Source organism: Vitis vinifera, chromosome 1 (genome assembly GCF_030704535.1).
Source record: "Vitis vinifera cultivar Pinot Noir 40024 chromosome 1, ASM3070453v1".
Lineage (NCBI taxonomy): Eukaryota > Viridiplantae > Streptophyta > Magnoliopsida > Vitales > Vitaceae > Vitis > Vitis vinifera.
Window position 1 is genome coordinate 13,394,940 of NC_081805.1, and position 27,990 is coordinate 13,422,929.

Here is a 27,990-nt window from a genome sequence, read left to right on the forward strand (position 1 = left end):
CATATGGGTTTTCCTGCAGATCCTCGTTCTGAGCCCCGCCGCCATTGTCGAGAAAGCTTTGCTCTAGAACAATGGAATCAAGTATGGCTCCATCAGCATTCCCCAAAACTTCCCGAGCCAAGGGAAGTCCCTCCTGCTCCGTCCACTTCAGCTCCTTCGGAGCCTGTACCAAATGCAGCATCATCTGATGCCCCACCCACTATTCCTCCTACCTCAGAGCCGCCCATCACTATCCCTAGTGCAGAGTACCGTGCCTTGCTCGCTTCTTTTCAGACTCTGACCACTACTCAGATGGCCATTATGGAGCGGATGGACCACTTCCAGCTTCAGCAGGACCAGCAGACTCTCATTCTCCGTGAGATTCAGCAGCACCTCGGTCTTTTGCCACCAACTCCACCTGTAGAGAAGCCTTCCTCAGTTCCAGCAGAGGACCCCTCCTATCCACTAGAGGAGCCTACTACTTGATCATACGATCACTCCTCTCCCTTTTTGTATCTATATTCTACGTTTTTGGATGTCTTATATATTTTGGATCACTTTTATACTGGGATTGGATATATTCCATGTTTATCTTGTATATTGTACTCTCTCAGTTTATATAGACATCTTCTTTTTTGTGTATTTTAGCTATTCCTTTTTATTTCCTCTAATCATCACTCTTATGATTTTTCTTTTCTTATGCAACATGTGGTTTCTCCTGTCTATTCAGAGTCCCTTACTATCAAGAGGTATCACTTCCTCCCTTTTATTATCATTTGCTTTTGGAACATTGGGGACAATGTTCATCCTAGTTGGGGGGAGAGTTGAGGAAGTAATTTGTTGAATTTTGGTTAAGTTATATTGCTAACAAATTTTTTGCAAACTCTCCTTGTTTTCTTAAAGATAAATTCTCAAAAATAAATAGGAGAAATTAAATTCTTATCTTATTGACATAGTCTCAGAGTTTGTATTATGCTTATTAAAGTTGATAAATTGTTGAAGCTCCTTTTGATTTCAATCTTAAGTCTTCCACTCTAATCTTTTCACACACTGAACACATTAGATTCCAGTTATAAGATGGAAAACTTTCTCACCCCCTAAACTTAGGAAATTTTCGACTTGGTGCCATTGACCTCATTCTATTAGTGTTGCGACACCTTATAAAAGGCCAATGTGTCTTATGAAAAAAATTTTGCTTCACTTGCTTTGAAACCCGAGCAAGGTCCGAGGGGTATATGGTGAAAATCTTTAAAACCTGGTGCCCTAAGCCTTCAATGGTTGGGAGTCACCGACCTCACTGCTCGTTACATGGGTGGATGGGTGGAGTATATAGACACTTAAAAAAAAAAAAAAAAAAAGAGGTGCGTTCTTAGCCTTCTATATATGAGTTAGTGTTGCTAAAGTTAGAGAAAAACCTTAGTTGGGGGGAGAATATAGTTTGACATACTATAATTGGAAGCTAAGCATCTTAATACTTAGATTTTTATGGAAGATTAAGAGTTGGTCCTTTGGGAGTGGAAATTATTTTGATACTCAAATTTGCATAATGCCCGCTCTTTGCTTGTTGTGATAGGTAAGTTATTTGATGACTCTTGTTGATGATTGAGTTTTATATCCTTGACTTGACATGTGAGAGTTTGATCCAATCATGCCACTTGATTATTTTTTTGAGTGATTAGCATGATTTTGTAAATTATTATATTATCTATTTTTCTTTCTTTCTTTTTCTCTCCTTCATTGCTCAGGGACTAGCAATGTGTCAGTTGGGGGAGTGATTACTACCCAAAAAGTGCTATTTTACACCTTTAATTCATTATGTTTTAAGCACTTTTGTGTAGTAGTTCTCCATCTTTATTCCAATTGGCATGTTAAGGACCTAGCAACGACTTCTAAGCATATTTGTGGCTAGTTTTAGTGTTTTGACAGCCTTTTGGATCATTAAGACAAGCCAAGTAAAGGAGAGAAGCAAAGAGAAGCAAAGAGGAAAAGCAAGCAAAGTGAAGAGAAGCAAAGAGGACAGCAGCTGCAGTCTTCTTTCGCACTTTTGGAGCACTTTCCAAAGTCCATTTTTTACATGCTATATACCATTTCAAAGCTCAGGAAGTCAAGAATCCAACGCTTCAAACCGTGTACGATTTGGAGCTGAAATGAGGAAGATATGGCCTTTGGAAGACAACTGCTCCAGGCTTATGCGAAATTCGCACAACACCTTCAAAATTCGCACAGCCCATGCATGGTGCGAATTTTGCTCTGTTTTTGCCAACTCCACTTTAGATATTTTCTTATGTATTTTTTGATGTAATTTCCTTTCTTATCCTTGTAACTAACCAATCACAAGCTTTTGCTTTTGTAAAGACTATATAAGGGGTGGAAATCACCTCTTGATATAGAATATGTATGTTATGTTTTACACTTAGTGAAATACAGAGCTCTCTCGTTTTCCTTTTCTCTTTGCTATTTAATTTTTTGGAAGCCAAACAACCTCTGAGGATGTTTTCCCGGAGGATGAGAGGCTAAACTTTTGGTTTCTTGGAGTAAAGGAAGTTAGGTGAAAAGTCCAGAGGCAAAGGTGGAAAGCTTCCGTGCATTAAATTCAGGTAGTTGGAGTTCATAAATGGCTTCTAAATCCAAAGTTTTGCTTTAATTCCCTTAGAATCACTTTGAATGGCCAATACATGGTAAGCTTCAGGTCTCTATGGATGCTTATTGCTAGATCCATATTAGTCCATTAGTTATCATGTACGAGCCATTGGAAAGTGACTCAAAGTGAAGACCCATAGTGTTTTAAGCCATTAATGGACATTGACTACCATTTCTATTGACTTTTTATGGATTAAATCTTCATTGTCAAACCTATACCGGTTCGGGAAATAACTATAGGTTAAATCCCCAATGCGAGGAGAAAAATCCGGAATTTTCCATTTTGCATTCTGAACTTGATCCTAGCAACCCTTAGCTCCGAGAGACTTTATTTATTCCATTTTTACTTAGTTTTATGTTAGTTTAGTTTCAAACACCTTTCAAAACAAATTTTATTTTCTTTTAAACTTTAAGTTTTTGATAAAGGAAATCATTAAATTCGATTTCTAATCTTGAGTATATCACTGGTAGAATGAAAACTCATCCCAGAGTTCGACCCTAGAGCCACTATACTATAGTAGCTTTGCTACGCTAGTATGAGGTCATAGGTTTTATAAATGTTTTTGATTAAATGACCCAATTGGAGTTATACGTGAATCAATATACCTAGGATCCCAAGGTTCTTTTTGGGGTGGGCAAAGACCTCCAATTACTTATTGAGTGTCTCAAAAGAATATATACACCATGATAAGTATGATAGTGTTTCCAGTTCTCCTAAGCATTAATTTACTTTTTTTTTTTTTAAGGATGTACCTATTTTTTATTAAATTAATATAAAAGGTTAAATACAATTTTTTTTTTATAAAAAATATATTTTCTTTTATATTTTATTTTAATTAAAATTTAAAGATTTTAACAAAAAAAAAAGTTAGATCCACAATCAATTTAAAATCATGAGAAAAATGATAAAAGCACCATCACTCATTGTGATTTTGATATGATAAATTTAAAATGAAAATTTAAAGAAAAATAATGTAAATAATAAAATGGTATTACAATGATATTTTTACTTTTACATGTGATAGAGTTTACAAAATAAATAAATATTTTGTTTAGTATTAATATAAAAAATCTTATATCATAAACTTCCAAATAATGAAATGAAATTTTTAAATTTAAACCTTAATTTATAAAATGTATTATTATAATTAATATTTAAAATCAATATTATTTGTGGGATAATATTTTCATTTTTGTCCATTATATATTTTATTTTTATTTTATTTTTTATATTAATTATTTATTATGTATTATCATTTTAAGTTTAATATGTCAAAAAAATAATTAAAATCAATAAATATAGACAAATTAGAGAGTAAAAATAAATTAAAATTAACGAAGTTTTATGAGAAAATGCACGAGCATATTAAAAAGAATATAAAGGACAAAAAGAAAAACAATAATAAAAATTATAATAGGTGACAATGGATTATGGTGGTAGGAGATGAACAAAAAAAGAAAGAAAAAATAAAAAAGAAAAAAGTGGAAACGTGACAAGTGGTAAGGGAGATAGATTGATGTGAGAAAAATAATAAAAATAAATGACACATGTGCTTGTTAACAGGTGATATTAAATTGGTGTGTACTTTATCCTTTATTTTTTAGGGTAATTGTGGAACAAATTTGAAAGCACTATTGGAGTGCATGAATAGATAATATTTTTTCCCATTTTACACCAAAATTAAAAATAAAAAAGTAAAGTTCCAAAATCTCATATTTTTTTGTAGTTGGTGTATGGTTAGATGATTTTCCCTAAAAATTTTCATATATCATACTAATAAAAACCAATTAAGAAATATATATATATATATATATATATAATCCTAAAATTTAATTGAATAAAATACAAATATGTAGAATTATACATGTTACAAGTCATGGATTGGCATTAATATAATTTGCCCACATTAATTGGTGCACTCTCATCTAACAAATCAATGGAGAGGCTTGTATTGCTTGTGGTCACCTCTTCACCTTGCACTAAAAGGTCTTTTACCTCGTATTATCTAAATAATTGATCATTTCGTGATGATAGACAAATCCAATTGTGAAGTGTGTAACATGCAACAACAATTGATGGTTGTCTACTTGGTTTGTAAGAAGACATCATTCTCAATATAAAAAACCGAGCTTTTAAAACACCAAAACACCTTTCAATAATATTTCGAAGTGATGAATGTCTATAATTAAAAAGTTCTTTGTATCTTGTGGGTTGATTATGTCTAGCTCAATAATCATGTAAGTGATTTCTCTCACCATAGTATGGTGGTAGAAATCCAAACGTACAAGGATAACTTGGATCCACTAAATAATATTTTCTTTCAGTTGGCCATGGAAATTGGATTTTAGGTCTACTAAATGCATCCAAGAAGACATGTGCATTATTTGTTGTTCCTTCCCAACCAGCATAAACAAAAGTGAACATCATGTCAAAATCACATGCATACATCACATTTTGTGTTGTGACTATTTTTTTACCTCTAAAACTAGCTTGCTTGTCGATTGAAACCCCAACACTCACATAGGTTCATTAATTGCTCCAATGCAATCCTATAAGAAAAAATTATGCTATTTTTCAAGGCTAAAAAACATAAACACAATATACTTATATAAAATAGCTTCAAATTGTGAAATATTATATATAAGATTTTACCTTGAACCATGGAAAATACTTAGGGTTATTGGCAATATATGAAGATACCTCACTAAACATATTGTTGGGATGCATTAGGATTTTGGTTAGCCGACATAATGCTCTTTTAATTTCTTTGAAATGTCAAATGACAATCTCTATTAAGTGTTGAAAACGGTCTGCTACAACCCTCATTCTCACATTATGTCCCACTATTAATAAAAATGTAGCAATTGCTTCTACAATTGTCACCCATCGTGTATCCTTTAAGTTTTCATGTCTCTTCAAATGATCACAAAGGTTAACAAAAGTTTGTTCGTCCATTTGAAACAGTCCGTAACATGTTTGAGGATGACCATCTAATATTCTCTTATAAATTGTGCACCACTTAACATTAATGTCCTTTGAGGTGTCTTTCTTAAATAAAAAAAAAATCTTCATACTCTTTCATTATCTGGGCAATAAATATATCGTCTAAGTCATCGCCATCCTTAGAAGATGAAGTTGACTCATACAATGACCCACTATTTTTGTTGTCATCATCCATTACGTGCTACATAAAATAAAATAATAAATAATATAAAATAACATTTAATAGACATAAAAACACATACTATTTAAGTTTCGTAAGCCCAAACTAAATCCACATAAAAATTAAATAACATACTAAAACTAGTTTAACAAAAGATAAATAACACATACTACATTGCTAGCATAATAACAATCCGTTCAATTATGAGTAACCATATCTAAAGTCTATCAATCCATGTTTTCTTCCTTTCATCAGGCATGTTCATAAAAAATTCTCTCCACTCTACAAACGTGAACTTCTCCATAACCTTCACATATTTTCATTGTCAAGCAATCCAATATTTTTCAAGGCTGTTATGCATTTGGTTATGCTAAATTCATGAGTGCCTGAGGAACTGGTAGCCTCAATACTGGTTCTACCCTTATATCTCTCAACTCTTAGCCAATAGTGCCTCAGATCTAGCCTTAGATGCCTCAGATCTAGCCTTAGATGTTTCATCCTAAGCTTTCAAGGCATCACCCATTTGACTTAGTCTTGATTCTTTCTTACCTCTACGATCCCCACAATAATCACTAGTACGTTTCCCAAATGGGTGGTTATGCCCCCTTCAATCACTGTTCATAAAGGATCATCAGGACTCACAATATACATCTACATGCACTCCACCATGTTGAAGGTTATTATCCATCTTATCTTCATCATTAGTGTTTGATAGATCTTGAGTTAAGGAATAATGGAGTACACTAGTTGTTGTAGAAGGATTGAAGATGAGACCTAGCAACTTATGGTATGGACATCCTTTGGAGCAGAATTTTTTTTTCATTTGGGTGTGCCTAAAATGAAATAAACAAATAATAATAAATAAAAAAATCTAAAGCTTAGCATTGTGTTAATGGAAAATAATTGAACCAAAGAATGATTACTTTGGAAGTCATTTTACTCGAATGTAATTTTTCCATGTTTCCTCTAAAGCATGCACCATGTTACTTTCAACATCCCAAACAAATCCAGTGTGCTTTAAAAGGTCAGAGAATTCACAATACTTGGCACGTAGTCTATGAAACTTTTGTTTCAATTGTTTTAAATTGAAATTTCGTTTTGCTCCAACGTTCATTTCATTTAAGATCTTCTTCCAAGTTTGGCTATTGAATGTCCCATTTTCCATGTTACCTCTATTCACTTCTATTACCATTATATCAATGAATATCTTCTCTATATCACTGCTCCACATTCCTTTTTCCTCAAAATTTGTTACATCAATGCCCATCTATACATATACAACTTCTTTTAGCATAGGTAATAAACAAAACAATATGTAAGGTCGATTTATCCCATTATTCCCACCACAACTATATAACAAATGTTTTATGTTTTCTTCTATAAATAAAATTTATATATTATATCTATTATAAAAATCCATAGTCATGGTTTTGGATGAGGATGAAATTATTATAACTATCTAGCTAATACTAGAAACATTAAAATTAATTCTTTGTTTTGTGTTAGTTTCAATTAATATAGAATTAAACCAATATTATGTTCACAATAGACATTGTAAACTATAAAATTTTACCTTGGTTTGACTTATGAGTTTTAGGAAGAATCTCAATGTTAATGTTGTCCTTAAATGATGTAATATTCTGAAAACAAAATATGTCATATACAATCCAAAACATTGTCCCAAATGTAAGAGGATAATATGTAAATCACAATGTCCACAAATGAAAAAAAATTTGAATAAAAAAATATTTGTAGATATGTGATGCATTAAAAAGTAAATAATATCCTCTCATTTTCTCAAAAAAGTTGTCAAACATTTATAAGAAATAATTACACATTCATATCTTTCTCTTCATTTATTTGTCACAAATATGATTAAACTCATTAATGAAAAAAATAATTAAAATTCATTTACTAATTAAACTTTTACTTTATATCTACCTTCAAAAACTTTCTACCAATATTCTCAAGAAGTTATTTAATTATAAAGCAATGTTATGTTTTCAATCATATTAATGATTTACTAATCTTCCAATACTTAATTCATATAACCATTTTTTTTTTCAACGATCAATGTCATGTTGTCCCATTATCAATTAATTACACCTTTTTTTTACCCTAATTTTGTGCATTAATTTGATATTACCTTATTTGAATCTACAACTCTAGAAATGTGTTATTAATAAAGTTACGTGTATACATTTCAATAATTATTCATTAATAAAGGGGTTCTCCATCTTAAATTATGAAATAATAAATATGAAAAAATATAAACTAACAAAAAATAAACAATAGCATCCATCTTCAAATTAAATTATTTCTCTTGGGTATTTTATTAAAGGGAGGCATTATTCTAGGGCACAAAAGTAGAAAATATTCTTGACTCAATCTCACATAGCTAATCCATGTGTTCTTATTAAATATACCTTTTTCAATTTCTTAATTTCTAGCTTATTCTCTAAAAGTCTACTTCCATATATTGGACTTAAATTTAGACACCACCCTTCCTTATTGCAAAAAACATCTTTGGTATCTTCGGATTCATTAAAGAGACAAATCAATTAAGAACAACAATTCCAACTCCAAACAATTAATTAGAAGACCCCAAATATCTTCCCAACAATCCCCCTCCCCTTCTCCCTAACCATATTCAAGTATCTCAAAAAAAAAAAAAGTTTGAATGTACATCATGGAAAATTTTCACCATGATCACTAGCTAAACAGGCTTCTCATGATAAAACACTACTACAAAAATAATTTATAGTGTCACTTTTAAAATAATGACACCATATGACTTAAAATCCACAAAGGTGACACATCATATCAAAATTTTCAATTAGGATTGATGATATTAATTTTAGGTTTATAGTGTTAGTTTTCAAAAAATGGCACCATATAAAATAATTTTTTTATATAAATATTATAACTTAATGGACCCACTTTGAGAATAATGATAGTATATAAAAAGGTCATTGTTTCCACATTCCCACAATCTAAAAAAATCTCATTCCATAACCCTAACCAAAATTTTCTTCTACCTCTTCTCACACCCATAGTTAACACACAACTACTCTTCTCTATTTCGTGGACTCCCAAGTAACCCAAAATCTCTTAGATCTATCATTTTCATTTTTTTTATTAATGTCAAAATATTTATTAGCACATTTGATTTATATTCATTGATTTGGTATATCTGTAATATGGATTGTGTAAATAGTGTTTTTTTTTATTGAGATGTAGGAAAGTAAAAATTGGCTCAAAGTCCACAACAATTAATATCTAAAACAAGAGTTGAATAATAGTTGCATGTCGGATTCCCCGCAGTAACTTTCAATGGAGTTGATAACCAAGTTCGACATGATGAGCCAAAAAACGTTCAGGTTGGGCCATCCCAACAACCTCTTCACTAATCATTTGCTGCGTATTGAAACTGCTATGGAGTTCAGTTTAAGGAAAAGAAGAAGACGAAATCACAGTGAGGTTGGGTGGTCCTGATCTAAATGTACATGTGCAGAGAGATAAGGAGGGAAAATTAGTGGATGACAAGCATGGATAGCTATTCATTATGAAAGATGGGTTTTGGGCAACCCAAAGCATGGGTTGTGGTAGAAGAAAGACGATTGATGAAGGTGGTAGGGATAGGTTTTTTTTATTGCCTAAAGAATAGGTTGTTGCAAGGTATGGCATGATCTGACTAGTGTTGTACTTGTCTTGAGCAACTAAAAATAACATAGGCTTTAAAGAGAGAGTGGTATGGCTCATGGGTTAAGCTACGTTTTAAGCCATCTAAAACATGAGCAGTAGCAAGAAAGCACAATTGTCATATATTTTAGCTTGAAGGGAAAAAAACCGATTCACGAGATGAGTTAGATGAAGTGAGATCTGAATGGGTCTCATTTTCGTGTTATCTTATCTTAGAACAAGTATAGTGGGTATGTGAATTTTATAATTTTTTAATAAAATCTCAAACATAAATTTTAATTAATGTTGCATTTTTTCTCTTTGCAAGGTAAAGGGTGGCATTTGCAGTTGTTGCAATTTTGAGATTACAAGATCATACGTAAGATCTTATTGTCATACATAGATGCTGAAGTTTTGGATACTTTTGGGTACATACCTATATCTTTTAAAAGATACATTTGTTGAAAGTACCAATTCATGTTTTTTTTTTTATTATGCATGTTTGTTGGATTCTTTTTGCATAAATTTTGGTACATGTTAATATCATTTTAGTAAAATTTCAAATATAGACTTAAAGTAATGTATTTTTTTTATCTACTTGCAAGAAGTTGAATAACATTTGTAGTAGTTGCAATTTTGAGAATACAACATCAGCATAGGTTCTTGCTATCATGTATGTAAAGTTGCAATTAGTTTTTTCTTTTATTGGATATTTTTAGGTACATATCTTATCTATATTTTTTCCCTAAAAGTTCATTGCTAGATTTTTTTATTTTTTATTTTTAGGTACATATCTTATCTATATTGTAGCACTTGCAATTTTTAGAGTACAAGATCATGTATAAGTTCTTGTTATCATGCATAATTATTTAATTTTTAGTTCTTTTTTAGTAAATATCTTATATATATATATATATATATATATATATATATATATATATATATATATATATATATATTTATATTTGATAATAGTATAAGATCATGTATACTTGCTAGGTTCTTTGTGGATACATTTCAATATATTTAGGATACATATTTATTCTTTTTAATGAACTTTCAAACACAAACATAAAATAATGTTACTTTTTTCTTTCTTGCTTGGGGTTAGGTGACATTTGCAGTAGCTGTAGTTTTTAGAGGAGAATATCACGCATAAATTTTTGTTATCATGTACAACTACTTGATATTTGGTTATTTTTAGGTAAATATCTATCATTTTTTCATAAATATTTGACAAGATAACAAGATTATATATAGTTGTTAGGTTGTTTGGGAATACATTTGGATACATGTTTATATCCTTTTAGTAATCTTTCAAATATAAACATATACTGATGTTTTTTTCCTACTTGAAAAAGGTACGTTAAGTGGCATTTGCAGCAATTACAACACTTTTGAAGGAACAAGATCATGCATACATTATATTTATCATGTATAACTATTGGATTTTTGGGTATATATTTGCCTTTTTTTTGGATGTATGTGATGATAATACAAGATTATGCAAGGATATTAAGTTGTTTTTTTTTTTTGTCAATATATTTGCCTACATGTTCATATTTTTAAAAAAAATATATTTTATACATTTATGTAGTTTATATATATATATATACACACAATAGGTTCAATTTTTATGTAGATCATTTGGGCAACAGGTTAGGTTGTTGACATGTTCCATATGCAACCTTGATATGAAATAAAACAATTTCCTTTATATGAATAAAGAAATCTTGACATAAAAGAAATTGTATTCCTTGACATAAAAATAAAGGAACTTTAACATATTAAAATTTTAACTTTGAAAAAAAAAAACATCATTGACATATGTGTAAATTAAATTTAAAAGCATATAAAACAACATTGACATATATCATACTTAAGCTTAACATATATTGAATATAATCTTGACAAAACAATGAGTCAACCTTCACATATGTTTAACCTAACCTTGATTGAAATGGAAGAAACTGTAACATATGTCATATTAAAAAGATTCCTACATTGATAGAAATAAGGTCTACCTTAACATATGCATATGTCAAGCTAGCTTTTATCATTTCTTGACACTGGCATAGATGACATACGTGAATATCGATCTACCTTAACAAATATACCTTATCTTGATGATGAAAAACTGTCAATGAAGACCTTTTTTCTTGTAGTGAGAAATTTTCTTGATGTGCATCATATGCTTTGACCCCTACCTTCTATGAAGTTGTCAAGTCATCTAACAATGGTGATAAATAAATCTCAATGTCATTTCTAGGTTGTCGTGGACTTGATATTAACAAAGATAATATAATAAATTTCCTCTTCATGTGCAACTAAGGGGGAATGTTATAGATGATCATTATAAGAAGCCAAAAATTGTGTTTTTTACTCAATGAACTATGAGGATTTCTACCATTTTTTGGAATGGCAAGTCTTAGATTTATATCATCAGGTCCTTATCTTTCAACAATCCTTGTTTCCAGTCATTGGGAGAAAAGATATGTAAATTATACTAATAGAAAGTAGTGAGATAAATGTTGACCGAGAAACTAAAAGATTTTTTTAAAAAAAAAAATTAATCCATCACTATTCCAAGACTTAATATCAAGGGCTCATGCATTTTATGGTCATAAACCCTCTTAAGTTCATATTTCTCTTTAATACCTTATTTATAATATTTCTATGTAAACATATATAAAAGTTAAATGTAATCCCAAAGGGTGCTTATAATCCATGAAAATTTGAATGAAAAAACATTCATATTTCTTATTGCCCTCCATACATCACAAGTGTACTACTTTTTTCTTTCCTGTCAGCCAAATAATTATAGTTTATACCATAAAACCAATGTCCTAAAACTTAATAAAGATAACCATGAATATGACTTGAAGATGATTTTCTTAATACAAAAGATGTTAGGATAAAAATTCTACATCTTCCTTAAGATCTCTTGAGTAGACTACAAAATATCCATCCATAGAGCAAAATAATACTGAAATATGTAAAAGTTGGTATGAGTGATTTTTGCTTTCTCTTGGCCTAGATAGAGCAAAATACCTTAATGAATGCCTTATGACCAAATTGAACTTCAAATTCAATGTATTAAGATATAAGAAAATAAATTCACCTGACGAATGACTAGTTTTTGTTTTTGTCTTTTTTAAAAAAAAAAACATAAACATGTTATTTACTATTACAAAATGTTTATATAGGAAGTGAAGGACAAGAGTTCACAAAATAATGGAAACGTAGCTCTGATAGTCATGCTAAATTGACTAGGAACAAACTCAAAATTCATGTGTTGTAGAAAGATTGCAAGGGCAACAATTGCTTCTAATAATGCAATATGATTACCAACACATTTACAGGTCCCCCACTAAGTGGAATGAATCTACAACATATATTATAGAATTGTAATATAAGGAAATATAATAGCAAGACATTATTCTTGGGATTTATGCCCAATAAATAACTCTGATTTATAGGAATCAAATCTTAAAAGCTAAAAAATAAATAAATAAAAAAATTTGGGCATTCTTAGGGTGTGTTTGGTAACCATTCTCGAAAATAGTTTTTAGTTTTTTAAAACAGAAAACACCATTTTTAGATTTTTTTTTTTTTTTTTAAAAAAAAAAAACATGTTTGGCTCTAAAATTTTCTGAAACTATTTTTAGGAAATTCCTCCCAAAACACGGTGTTTTCACAAAATGACAAAAAAAAAAAAAAGGTTTCTCTTGTTTTTGCTAGTGTGCACATAACATAAAAACTGAGAACAAAAATCCTTATGCTAAAACCCTTTTGTGCTTCAACTCCATAGATTTTTTAGGCTCATTATCATCTTTTAGCCATCATTTCTTGAACTAAAACCATTGTTGAAAACAAGTTCATCTCATTCTTTGTTTCATTTGAAGATCTTCACCTACTAGTTCTTCATCTTCAGGTATTATTATCATTATTATTTTTTTCCCTAATTAAGTTCCAACTTACAGATCTACTTGTTTCTAACTTGAAAATCTGCTTATCTCCAACTTCTACAACTTCACATGAAGATCTTCACACTAGCTCATCATCTTTAGGTATTTTTCATTTTTTTTTTCTTTGGAGTTTCAACTCTTAGATTTGTTGAAACAAGAAAAAAAAATGGAAATGGAATATCATTGATAGATTACTGGTTCACCTTTCTGTTGATGTCTTGCCTCTCTACGTCTCTACTAGGATCAATTAGTGGTTTTGTACTTTATTTGTTCTCTGTGCTACAATTTAGACACCACCACCCAACACTCAAGTTTTCTATGAATTTCATATTTTTTTGGTTTTAGGTTTTCATCAGTTTTTCTTATCTACTCTCTTTTGTAAGATTTCTTTGAATTATCTACCATATTTATACAATTTTCCCTCTATAATTCAACATTTCTACCACATTGGCACTAATAATCTACCCTTCTATTCTATATTGATTGAATTATTATTATTATTATTATTATTATTATTTGTGTTTTTGTTTTAATTTTGAAATTTGGTGACTTTTTCTTGAAACAAATTGATTTTGGAGAGTCAGGTTTTTGTTTTTTCTTAATGGGTACTACTTCCATGTTCATCTTCCACCATCTCCTCCAAGGTATTCATATAATTTTCCCTCCATTTCTTGTCATTTCTATTCACATCGGCAAATGTGATGAATCTCTTTTGTATTGAAAATTGGCTGACTAATCATCTAGAAATTATTGATCATAAATGTATGGGAGTATGTCAATACTGTTAGAATTCATGTTGGGAGTGTTACAAAAACAATTCTTTTGTTTAATAACTGTTTATTTTGATTTTGATTTTGATTTTGGTTTTTCTTATTATTGTAAGTTGCATATTTGGGAAAAGTGGGTTGTGCCTCACTAATATAAAAATATATGAAAAAAAATAACCCCAAATTTTTTTATTAGCATTATCTTAATCTATTAAAAAAATAATTTGAAATACATGCACTTTTTAATGAGTCATATAGTTATTTCCTAAAATGCCTCTTTTATTTGCCATGTCATTAACACCAATTTACAACTAGACTCCTCCATGTAAATATTTCTCTTTCTTTACACCCCGTAGGAAGTGAGACTTTTCTTTCCTCCATAAACAAACATCCCATAACAAAAGTGAGGTAGTTTGAAAAGTGTGAACATTAGAAGTAGTGAAACCTTGGTGGACTGTAAATGAGTTTGAGTTTTGTTGAGAATAATATTTATGGTTTTTTCTATGTCTCTTTAGGATTTTTTTTTCATTAGGGCAAGTTGAGATTAATTTCAAGGACTTCGGTTATTTGGGCATTTTATTTGTTTTTAGCTTCACTTTCAATTCAGGAGATAAAGATAAAGATAAAAGGTGATATGTTGTTGTTTTTAAATTTTTTCATGTAAAATTCTTGATGTGATTATTGGTAGCCAAGAATATCCTAAAATATAAAAAAAAAAAATATGAATCTTTGCATGCTTTGTAACATTCCCCTTTGTTTATAACTCTAATAATTTATTGTCACTCCAACAATTTGTGTTTCCAATTCTTGTCTTGGGTTTGCACTTTTTCTATGCTGACATTTTCTCATGATTAATAAAAATTTAAAAATAAGATATTGGGAGCCATCCCGTAATTCCATATTGATGAAAAATAGAGGTAAGGTCATGACTAAGGCCATCACTAATAATAATAATAATAATAAACATATCTAAAAAGAAGGGAAATATTTATGTGAAAGAGTTTAGTTGTTAATTGGTATTGATGACATGATAAGTAAAAAAGGTATTTTGGGGAATAATTATATAACTCATTAAAAAGTGCATGTATTTTAAATAAATAAAGATAATACTAATGTAAAAAAATTTAGGCTTTTTTTTCGATATATTTTCATATTAGTGAGTTAAAACCCATTTTTCCTTTGCATATTTTGTCATGTACTATTTTCTGACATGAAAAAAATCTACTTACTAAATTGCTAAATTAGTTTTCACTACAAAGAAAAATATATATGGTGATATTTATAATGAGTCACCCTAAACATAGGGTGTTGCTACAACATAGCGTCACCTTATCCACTGACACCATAGAGGGTACCAATTGGTGACGTATTTGGAAGCGACACCAAATCAGATAAATGGTGATGCATTCAGAAGCGACACCATATATTTTTAGTGATACTTAATTTGATATAAAGTTGTGTGAGATATATTAGGTGTCATATTAAATGCATCACCTTTGAGTTATGATGTCATGTGAAATGCATCACCTTTGAATTATGGTGTCACATCATTGTAAATGATTATAGAAGATATGGTTGTTTTTTGTTGATTAGCCTAGAGATTTTTGTAATGCTTATTAGTAAATAAGATCAACGTGTGTAAATTTTGTTCATAAATATAATAATCATATTACATTTAACTTATATTTTCATAATGCTTATGGATTAACCTGTAATACATTACATCATCCACTAATATTTGTATATCAAATGTTCACAAAATGATGGTACATCAAACACATCAAACCCATCAAAACTAAAAAGAAAAGTGAATACATATTAAAACATGATTTAGAAATGTTAAGCATCCCAACATTCATATATACCTGCATTTCATATGCACAAAACCGGCTAATCATAAAATGACACAAGAGTTGCATCCAAAAACCCAAAACTCTAATTCCAAATAAAGTAACATTTATGTCATATAATGTATGGTATAAGAGTCACATCTAAAAACCCAAATCTTGTTGCATCTTTCTCCTTTCTTTTTATTCTTCATACTATCCTCCCAAGAGTGTATACCTGCATTTTATAGTTTAATGAGTTTTAGAGTTCTTATTGAAAATAAAAATGTGATGTTATAAAAAATAAACAAATCTAAGTACTAATGTTTTCTTTTTTCTTTTTCCTATTTTGATATAAAAATAGTTCCTAAATGATAAGTAATATTATATAGTACCAATGGAAAATTTATATAACAACTAAGGGACTCACCATGCATGATCATGATACATCAACATGATTCATGATTAGTTATAATAAAAAAGTAATCAATCCTCCTCTAATTTCATCAAATTCTACTTGAGAATATGTTTTTTTTTATCAAACTGAAATCAAATAAGAATATATCACAATAATTGGAAGTATGAAACTATATACAATTCATTAAATAAGTAAAACCTTTAATGCAATAACCGTAAAATCAACAACTATCTCTTTAATGAATCTCATAACAAAGTAGTCACATTTGAACTCAAATAAAAACATTTCAAGAAAATAAAAAATAAATCAAAACTACAAAATCAAAATATAAATCTAAAATTTTAGAAAATACTAATCTTCCACCTAAAATCTACACTTTTTAAATTTATTTTTTATAATTCATTATGCTTTTAAAAATCATTTTTAACATCTAATTCTTTTTATATTTTTTAATTTCTTGGAAGGATTTTCTTAATTTCAATATTTTTTTAATGTTCATTTTGTGAAATAACAATGTTCATTAAATTTCATCTCAATTATATAAAATAAAATTTTAGTAACAGAATATAAAAATGTTTTCAACTACTAATATGATAGGCCATGATATTATAACAAGCATGAAAATTGTATATATAAGACAAAAAACCTAATTCATTATTAAGAAATGTTAAGAGAAAAATTAGTATGAGAAAGAATTAAAGAACCTTTCATAAAAATTATTGATTTTTCAGTCATAGCTCCGGTTGATATATTTTTTTTTCTAAGTAAAATAATTAATAAAAAATTTGGATATGAAAAATATGTTCAAATAAAAATAATAATAAAATAAAAACATTAAAGGAAAAAATATTCAATATTTTAAATTTTTTACTTTTAATATTCTTTAGATCAATAAATTATCAAACATTTTTTTTTTTCAGAAAAAATAAAAATGAAGAAAATGAAGAGTTGTATGGAAGGAATTGGAAAAAAAATTGTAATAAAAGGATTTTATAGAAATTTCCTAACCTTGAAAGGAAAATTTCATCATCAATCTCAAATTACTCCAATGTTTGGTCAATACATATAAAAACAATAAGAAAAGAAGGCAAAAATAAAACATATTTTTAGAATCCTTTTGCAGGAGATGACAATATTGAGAATAATTTTCTCAAAAATTATTTTCCAAATATCACCAACCAATACCCTCTTCACAACATACTACAATATTCTTAGAAAATAAACAAATAGTCCAATAAAATTAAATTTCATAGAAAATCAAAAGAAAATTATCAAACATCTTCTTCAAATAAAAAAAAATAAAAAAAAGAGTTTTATGGAAGGAATTGAAAAAATTATGTAATAAAAGGATTTTATAAAAAAATTCTAATCTTGAAAGGAAAATTTCATCATCAATCTCAAATTACTCGAAATTTTGGTCAACACATATAAAAACAATAATAAAAAAAAAGGTAAAAACAAAAAGCAAAAAACATATTTTAAGAATATGAAAAATATGAATAAAACAAGATGAGATATTAATCATAATACCACGTAAAAGAATATAAAAAAAAAATCAAAATATAAGATTTGATCATTTTTATAATTATAAAAATTTTCATTCCTATTTAAATTTAAAAAAAACAATTCATTTACATTGATAAATAAAAAATAAAATTAATTTCTCATTGTTAATTCCAACATTCCAAACCGACTCCAACATGATATGGAAACTATTTCATTTTTCCTTTTGTGGGAGATGACAATATTGAGGATAATTTTCTAAAAATTATTTTTCAAATATGATCGATCAATATCATCATCACAATATACTATAATATTCATTGAAAACAAACAGAAAGTCCCATCAAAGGAAATTTCCTACAAGATCAAAAGAAAATTTCATGTTGTAAAATGTTTATTTCTCATTTTGAGTATGAAAGATATTAAAAAAATCATTCATATTTCTTATTTTCATTCATTTTGGGGTTTATGGGTTTAACAATGAAACAAAAGATATGGTGGAGTGTTAAACCTATAATGAAACGACATAATTTTATATATATATATATATATATATATATATATATATATATATATATATATATATATATATATATATATATATATATATATATAAAAAGTTAAAATCGTAGTTGGTGACTATGGTTTTGATCATTTTTAAAGAATTCAAAACCGTAGTCACTAATTGTGGCTTTAAACTTAAAGTTAAAACCGTAGTTGGTGACTACGGTTTTTAACCGTTTTAGAAAAATAAAATCGTAGTCACCAACTACGGTTTTATGACATGACAACTTATGTGATACAGATACATTAGATTGAGTATTATTTTGGAAATAAGTTTATTTTGCAATTTTTTTTTTCAATGTACTATTTTGGGTCAAAACTCCCACTCTATATATAGATGTTATCTATATTAATATTTGTTTTATTTTAAATTTAACATTGTTTATATTTTACAAATTCATAACAAATGATCATCAATACAACGAAAAATGACAAAAGAGCTTTGTGGTTTGCTAAGCTCTTGTATCTTGTATTCTAACATAACATCTTGGATACATATTGAGAAACAAAATAATTAATTTCAACAAATTTCCATTTTGGGTTTTTTTCATTGGTAGACTCCTACACCATATGATATCAAATTTTGGTTAATATAGAAATGAGGAATTAAATAACCTTGGACACTCCACCTCATGAGCCACATTTTTAGTTTTGTGAATATATATATAATCTCGTGTTTTTCTTTAACTAACACAACAATTATCTCAAGCCACTTCTAAACTTGAAGATATGTCACGAATGCACTATAGGAGAACAAACACTAATGCATTAATTGTTATTCTCTTTTTTAATTATTTCTTCAAGGAGTTTTCATGGGGCTTTCACTTGGCTTTAATTTCATGTTCCTTTAATTAATGTTCTTGAACCTTGAGTAAGCATTCCCTTCACAACCCGAGCTCAAGATCAAAGAAATTCTCATTCATATTTAAGGTTAGATTATGGACAACCTGATGCCAGTGGTTTCTAGCATATTATGAGATCAAAGCATCCTTAGGACTTAGATAAAAGAGAATTAAAATTACATATTTTATTTGCAACTTTTTATGCATAAATATAAAACAATTTCATTATCTTAAGAGTATAATTAATGAAATTTGATATACAATTTTTATGTCTTCTCTTGTTGTCCAAATGAATATATAATGGTAGTTGTAAACAATACTATAGTTTCCTAAAATAATTAAGGACCACATTTTTTAAGTTCCCATTTTTTCCTAAAATACTATAATGAATTTTTAATAATTATTATGGTTGCAACAATAAACAAAATAAAAGGAAGTCATGTTACATCATTTAATAAATGTGATAAAAATGAAAAAAAACAACAACAAAAGCAAAACCCTATAAGGATATATATTTGCATGGAGAATAAATATCTAATTCAATAAATTTTCATAAAAACTATTTTTACTTTTCACAAAATTTTTAATGGTGACCTATTGTCTTAGGATTTTCTTTCAAGTTGCTTGTAGATGGAAATGGGTTTAGATAGAATTAAAATAAAAACAAAAGAATTAAAAGAAAAAAAAATAAGAAGTAAGATTTTCAATATTTACTAATATAACCTTGATAGATTTATAAATGAAATTACATTGACTTGTAAATTATTTGTCAAGATGGCTTTACCAACCTTGACATAAGAATATTTTAACTATATATATTGACTTATAATTTTTCTATCAAGGTTGTATTACAATAAATTAAAGAAAATTTTAGCAAATTCCATATATGCCATTATTGCCTTTATTTAGATACCTTGACATATGAATATATTAATTTTATATTGACTTGTAAATTCTTTGTCAAGGTTGCATCGTCATAAGTCGTGGAATAATCACTGAAATTCATATATGTCATTATTTCTTTTAACTAAGTTTTATATGTCATAATTGTCCATTTAAATAAACAATATTGTCATATACTACTTTAAGTAAAGGTAATATATGTCAACAATGACCCTTTAGCTTGTAGTGTCTTTACATTATGAGATAATCTATTATGGATAATCAATGATTTTCTTGCATATGGAAACTTAGTTGGTTGCATAGTTACAAGATATTTCGTTCATCTAATATGTAGGGAAGAAACATATTATATTATCACATCACTAGATTTGCTAAATATCAATTTCACCATTCTCTTAGAACTCATGAGTATGGGAGAATTTAGAGGAAATATGTTTAGTTTTTTCACCTTCTATAAATCATCCTTTAATTTGTGCAATACAAGCAACATTATCTTTCTATAACTTTGCAACACTATCTTTGATGGAGAGCAGTTTACATGATTCCTTGATATGTTAGATTATTCACCTTAGCCATATACATTCATGACTTACTTCATGAATTGAAAGTATACTCGAATGATTTGAAGAAACGCCTATTGTTGTTTGCTTGATTGATCTTCATAATATTGTTATGCTACTATAAATAAATATACCTCTCATTGAACTAAAAGATAACCAACATCCACATATCCAAGGAATTGAGTTTTTGCTCATTTTGAATAAAAATAAACTCATATTTGTTGTTCAATAAAGATATCATAATACATGTTTGATCATATTACAATATTTTCACATTAGCATAAAACTTTACCTCAACGGCAAATTGATATAAAATACGATTGTGCTCATGTACAATTTGAAAGGTATATTAATATGCCAATATGTCAATTGCATCGAAATATGATATTTCTAAACCAATCACTTTTTTATTTTCTTCTTTGGGATGAAACATATCTTTGTTCACTTCAATAATTCCTATTTACAAAAACGTCCTCACAACATAATTTGGAGTCAAAACACATAAAATCCCTAAAATGTACCCTTAAAACCTAAAAATCATCTCCATTATTGCCTGTGGTGTTGGAAGCATTGTAAGGTCGCACGAGCGTTTGATGGAGCGCTTAAGTGTTGGTGGTCATTCAAGTGCTAATCTGGGTCCTTGAGCACTATTGTTGCTTTCGAATCCAAGAAAGATTCTTTTCCTTCTCTAGCCACCTCTTCATTGGAAACCTTACCTTTTCGAATGGATTTTTGCACCATGGACGCACTTGAATGTTTTGATTGCTTTTAGAACACCAAATAAACCCTTTAAGTAAGAATTTGGAAGAATTAAGATCAGGATTTAATAAAATAAAATAAAAAAGAAAATGATTATTTGATTTTATGAAGATGTGTTCATTTTAAAAGCATAAAAGAATGATTTGGAAACTTTAAGTGCATGAAAAAGTTTAAATGACTCAAGTGCACCAACAAGACCAACTTTACATTAGTTCTACGTTTTCATAGGTCTTCACCTATTTCAAGTCTATATTGACCACAATCTTCCATTGAATTGACTAATTATCTTTGATTTCTTGAAAACTTGAAATAATTAAATTGATTGAACCATTTGTAACCTTATCTTTGTTTTTTGTCATCAAAACTCAATTAGGAAAAACATATATATATATATATATATATATATATATATATATATATATATATATATATATATCAATATTTACAATTAAAATTATTAAATTAATGGAAAATTTAATTTAATTTTAACATTCAAGTAGAAAATGAATTAAATTTTTTGAAATATTGATAAAATATTATAAGAAATATTTTAATCATGTTTAAAAAAAATAATACAAGGAGACTTAAATAGAAGAATTGGTTTTGTAAAAATAAAAATAAAAATAAAAAATAGATATAATATATTATTAGTTTAGTAATTTTGAAAATGAGGTGATTGCAATTAAATAATATTAAAAAAATGAAATACTTACTATTACATATTTGAAATTAATATGAGAAGAAGAATAAAAGGCGATCAAGTCTTTTAGAATACAAATATGATATTATAAAAAATTTATAGATAGACGAAGAGAATATAAAGACACTCACAAAAAAGGTATTGGTTATCTAAATAGAATGACATAAATTTGGTATAATATCAATACACTTTTATTTTTTTTATTTTTAAATATAGAAATTTATACAAAATATAAACCTTAAAAAAAAAATTACATGATGTTCTTAAAAATTGTTTAAAAATTTTAAATTTTTGAGGAAATAAAAAATAATTTACTTTCTTAAATTTTAAAAATGGTAAAAATGTTTTCAAGTATATAAAGTATCTACTTACATTTTATATACAAATTTCAATATTTTATATAAGACTTTCAATTTTTAAAAACAAAACATAGAAAATATATCCAAACATGCACTTAATCAGTGAATTATAAAATTGATATATTAACGCATATAAATTAAAAAAAATAAATTATTTATCAAAGTTGTGAAAATCGATATGAACTTGAAACTTGATTAAATTCATCATGGACTGAAAATCTTCAAAGCAAAGTGAGGTTGGGTTGGGTTTACTTGACTTGGCTTTCATTGGATCGGACCATTGATATACAGGCTTCTAACGGATTAGAATTCAGCCCACTTGAGCCCAATAGTTCAAAAATTGGCAAGCCCAGGCTCCACCCACTATCACCTGGATACTAAGCTGAGTCTATATCGTTTTAGGGTTTCCTTGCAGCATAATTCCCAATCTCCCTCTACACAAAAGCACTCAAGTCATTTTTCCCCCAAGGCTGCGTTTCGATCGATATCTGAGTTGAAGGTACTGCTCCAATCTCTATTCCCAGTTCAATCAATCGGCTTCTAAGTTAGATACAATCCGTTGCATGCTGGAAAAAAAAATATAAATCGTAAAATTTTCACCATTAAGGGCTTGACAAAGCAGAAAGTGATATTTTAGCAGTGGTTTTCTTTTATATTTCTTAATTTTCTTGGTAACCAAGCAGAGGGTCAGATTTCACTCTTGAGTCCTTTATAACTTGGGAATGCTATTGCTAGAAGTTTTGAAATCTAGGGTTTCTCTTGAACATACGTGGAACTATTGCAAGTCTGTCTTACAGCTAAGACTGAATTTTATGTTAGATTGACGGCCTTTTCTGTTAGGGAATGTTTTCTTCTATAAAAATGTATTTAGTTAAGATGCAGAAAAAGTATGAGAAAATTAAGTTTTGAATTGTAAAGTTTTCACCACGAGAATTGAGGAATACTGAAAAATTCTGCTTTACTTGAAAACTCACGCTGACTATTTGGCTTAACGTGGGTTATTTATTTATTTGTTTTTATTTTAGTTTTTTAAGCAAAAGATAAGAGAAAGCATACAATGCAAATATTGTTTTCTTTTATTTCTATATTTTCTTGAAAACTAAACATAGGGCTAGGGTTAATGCTTTAATTTGTCACCATAGCGTTGAAAATTTTGAATTCTAGGATTTTACTTTGGAGGTTAAGGTAGAATTTTTGGGAACATTATCTGTATAATTGTACGTACAAAAAAAGGTTTGGATTGACTTTCGCTCCCCATCATAAATGTAAACCTCAAAAAAAAGTGCAAAATAAATAAAATGAACTGAATTTTATCAGTTGTAGCCAATAAATAATATATTAGTGAATTTATTATGATTTTTAAGGTGAATTTGTTATGATTGTTATGGGTCAAGAATAAAAATGTGGAATATGAGAGAAATTGTAATATAATAGGAATATTTTGGGAACTTTTCTATACTTTTGTCTATAGTATATATATATATATATATTTAGATTTTGACAGATTGGTTTTGGGTATATAGAGAAAGAAGTTGAAGGAAATTTATTGTTAGAATTGTAATGATAGAAATGTGTTCTCCTAATTAAATTGGGTTCAATGGCGATGACACTTAAGAAACCATGGGCAGACTGAATGCATCTTGGAGTTGAATACGCTATGCTGAGACTGACAATATTGTACCCTAGTGGAGACTGTGCTTCTCATTTTGTCCATCAGATTTAGATATTTTGTATGTTCTGATGTTTTCTGTGTTTTATCTAAAATTCAAATCCCACCTGAATTTATCTGAAATCTAAATAGAAAATCAATGCAAAACTGTTGTTGAGATTTCAAATTTCAAATTTCAAATAAAGTCAAAATTGTTTTACTTTTTGCATCAGACAAAGTATCTAAAAACAAGACTTAAAAATAAACAGGTCTTAGTGTAGTAGGTCAAGAGATAAAGCAAGTTTGAGCCTTAAATTGCTATATCTATCAAAAAGGGGAAAAGTTCTACTGCCAAATTGACCATGAAAGCATTAGAATGCAAAAAAACTTGGGTGACATGATGATGGAGGTGTGAGCCTACAAAACAAATGATCATGGGCAAAGCTTGGTGGTGAAGAAGATTAATGTGGCTCTGCCCTGGTAGCATACTAGTAACAATCTTGAGTTTATCCTAATTTTCTGAAATTGTCCCTGATATTTCTTCAAACGAAGAAAACCATTATACATCCATGTGGTTCAACAATTCCCAAGCCTATTCCTAAATTCCCCAAATATACTAAACCTTTCTATTTTCTTAAAGCGCATTGCATTTCGTATCTGAAAAATTATCTTGGATTTCTTCAATCTAGTCCTGTGTGGAACAATCACAAATTTGTTACGATGCCAGTTAGTTGGGACATGGTTTTAAGTAGAGTTCTACTCAATCCAGTACTGGTGAAGAACCCGTCTTTCCAATTTTCCTTTTCCCTTTTCAGAATGTGTTCCCAAATCATGATTTCCTTTAAATTTCAATTACTTAATGAGCAAATAGTTTGCTTTCCAGTATACCAGTTAAACAAGCTTTTACAATTTGTGCTTTGGAGCTATAAACTTTGCTGTCCATGATTTAAAGTGGACAAAGTAAAAACGAAGGGAGGAGATTGAAGAAAGCAAGGGAAAAAAATCCTGGTCTCTTTTGTGCTTTACCGAGCTGTCCATGGCGAACTCTATGTTTCCCTGGTACATTTATTAAAGCATCAACTGATAACTAAAAGAATAATATCTGGAATATGATCACTCCAATAGTGTCTGATACTTATAGCATTCAGATCATGCACTCAAAAACTCGTTTGTTTGTGCTCTTCTTCTTTAGTTGAGGAAGTTTATTGAAGGGACATCCTTCATTTTGTTACACTTTATTGATTGGTAGGTTTCTAGTTGGGAGGATTTTTATTTTTATTTTTCTTTTAAATGGTTCTTACTCTCTTCTGGAGTTTGGTTCCCTTTAAATACTGGCTGTGCTTTGGTCACACTCCTTTTTCATTTATGTTCTTTTAATAAATTTATCTATGTCTATGAAAAGAAAGTTGATGCATAAGCTGGCAATTAACCCCTTAGTATAATGATAATGTACACTCACCTTATTATGGCACTGATCTGTATGAGACTCATATATGTTAGGATTGGATGATATTTTAAATTTGCCTGGCAGCTAAAAGAACTGATGCATCCCTCCCCCTCCTCTTCTCTTTCTCCCCTTCACACTTTTGATGAAAAATGAGAGCCACCCCCCACCCAAAAACCACACACGTACACACAAGAAAATAAACAGATGGTGCGTTTATGTCTATCCATCAGTTCTATTTAAAAAAAAAAAAAACTGAATGAGATGCCTATGAAGGATAGAAGTTGATCTATATGTTAGTTCTTGTTATTTGACAACTGAGACTAGTTTTGACCAAAATTATTGTGAGGGATGAAATATGATTCTTTTGCTCACGTATATAAATAAGAAACTTGGATCATAACATAGTATGGCAGAGCAGCATTTTGAAGAATTTTCATTGACAAGTCATGATGGTGATTTTTAGGGCATAATAGTTCATGATCAGACTGTTTATATCACCCCACATTAATATTTGGAAGTCAGCATTGCAAAAAGGTTTTAGTAGCAGCAGGTAATGCATGTCAGTTTGGTCTAATTGATAATTGATAACATTGCATGGGGACTACTGTTTTTAGTGTGTTTCTTTCTTTTGTTTGTTTGCTCTTTCGTTTTTTTACTTGGGTAATATAAACATGTTAGTTTATTTCACTTCTTGATGCAAGTTTATATATATGTTATACCAACTTCCACAATCATTTTCATTTTGTAGGACTTGAGTTTTCAAGGCGGCAACCATGTCTTCGTCACATTTCACTGCAACGACTGACTCAATTGCTCAGGCTTTAGAAGCAAAAACCCCATCTGAGGCCATCTCTATCCTTTATTGCATTATTGACAGCCCTTCATCTTCTTCTGAGGCCCTACGAATAAAAGAACAGGCCATTACAAATCTCTCAGATCTCCTTAGACAAGAGAACCGAGCAGAGGATCTTCGAAATCTTCTGACCCAATTGAGACCCTTTTTTTCCTTGATCCCTAAGGCAAAAACTGCAAAAATTGTCCGTGGGGTCATTGATGCAGTAGCAAAGATACCAGACACATCAGATCTCCAGATTTCCCTCTGCAAAGACATGGTGGCATGGACCCGTGCAGAGAAGAGAACTTTCCTTAGGCAACGAGTTGAGGCAAGGCTAGCAGCTCTTTTGATGGAAAACAAAGAGTATTCAGAAGCTTTAACTCTTCTCTCAGGTTTAATCAAGGAAGTTAGAAGACTAGATGATAAGCTTCTTCTTGTGGACATAGATTTGTTGGAAAGCAAGCTTCATTTTTCACTAAGAAACCTCCCCAAAGCCAAGGCTGCCCTTACAGCAGCAAGAACTGCAGCCAATGCAATTTATGTACCTCCAGCTCAACAAGGCACTATAGATTTGCAGAGTGGGATTCTCCATGCAGAAGAAAAAGATTATAAAACTGCTTACAGTTATTTCTTTGAAGCGTTTGAAGCTTTCAATGCTCTTGAAGATCCCCGGGCTGTATTTAGCCTGAAGTATATGTTGTTGTGCAAAATCATGGTTAACCAGGCTGATGATGTGGCAGGAATAATATCATCCAAAGCGGGGTTGCAATATGTAGGGCCAGAGTTAGATGCCATGAAAGCTGTGGCTGATGCCCATGCAAAACGCTCGTTGAAGCTTTTTGAGACTGCTCTTCGGGATTTTAGGGCCCAGCTAGAGGAAGACCCAATTGTTCACAGGCACCTTTCTTCCCTTTATGACACCCTATTGGAGCAGAATCTCTGCAGGTTGATTGAACCGTTCTCAAAGGTTGAAATTGCTCATATTGCTGAGCTGATTGAACTGCCAGTAGATCATGTGGAGAAAAAATTGTCGCAGATGATTCTAGATAAGAAATTTGCTGGTACATTAGACCAGGGGGCTGGATGTCTCATCATTTTTGAGGATCCCAAGACAGATGCTATATATCCAGCAACACTGGAAACCATTTCCAATATTGGTAAGGTTGTGGACAGCCTCTATGTGAGATCGGCCAAGATAATGGCTTAAAGGTTCAAAAGGTGTAAAGCAGGCAATTTCAGAGCTGCCACTTTCCTCTCTCCGTAGTATAGCAGAGTTTGTGCTTACCCATTTGGAATGCGGGCGGGATGTGATCGAAATGTGCTTTGATTTTTAGGTGATATGTTTTCATGAGATTCTAGACCTATCTTTTGTGTTGGGAAACTGATTTTATGTTGGACAATTGAATCCTCTAAATTGCTTGGCTGCT

General features: G+C 29.5%; 2 protein-coding genes across 2 annotated transcripts; both read left to right on the forward strand.

The window, feature by feature from the left end:
- The first annotated feature begins 3 nt into the window (after window positions 1–3).
- LOC132253766 (uncharacterized) lies at window positions 4–23,014 on the forward strand. The gene is made up of 2 exons (XM_059736745.1): window positions 4–417; window positions 22,925–23,014. Exons 1-2 carry the CDS (start codon window positions 4–6, stop codon window positions 23,012–23,014), a joined length of 504 nt encoding a protein of 167 aa, XP_059592728.1.
- Window positions 23,001–27,990, forward strand: LOC100252303 (26S proteasome non-ATPase regulatory subunit 11-like). The gene is made up of 2 exons (XM_002265573.5): window positions 23,001–23,132; window positions 26,477–27,990. Exon 2 carries the CDS (start codon window positions 26,502–26,504, stop codon window positions 27,768–27,770), a length of 1,269 nt encoding a protein of 422 aa, XP_002265609.1. The 5' UTR covers window positions 23,001–23,132; window positions 26,477–26,501; the 3' UTR covers window positions 27,771–27,990.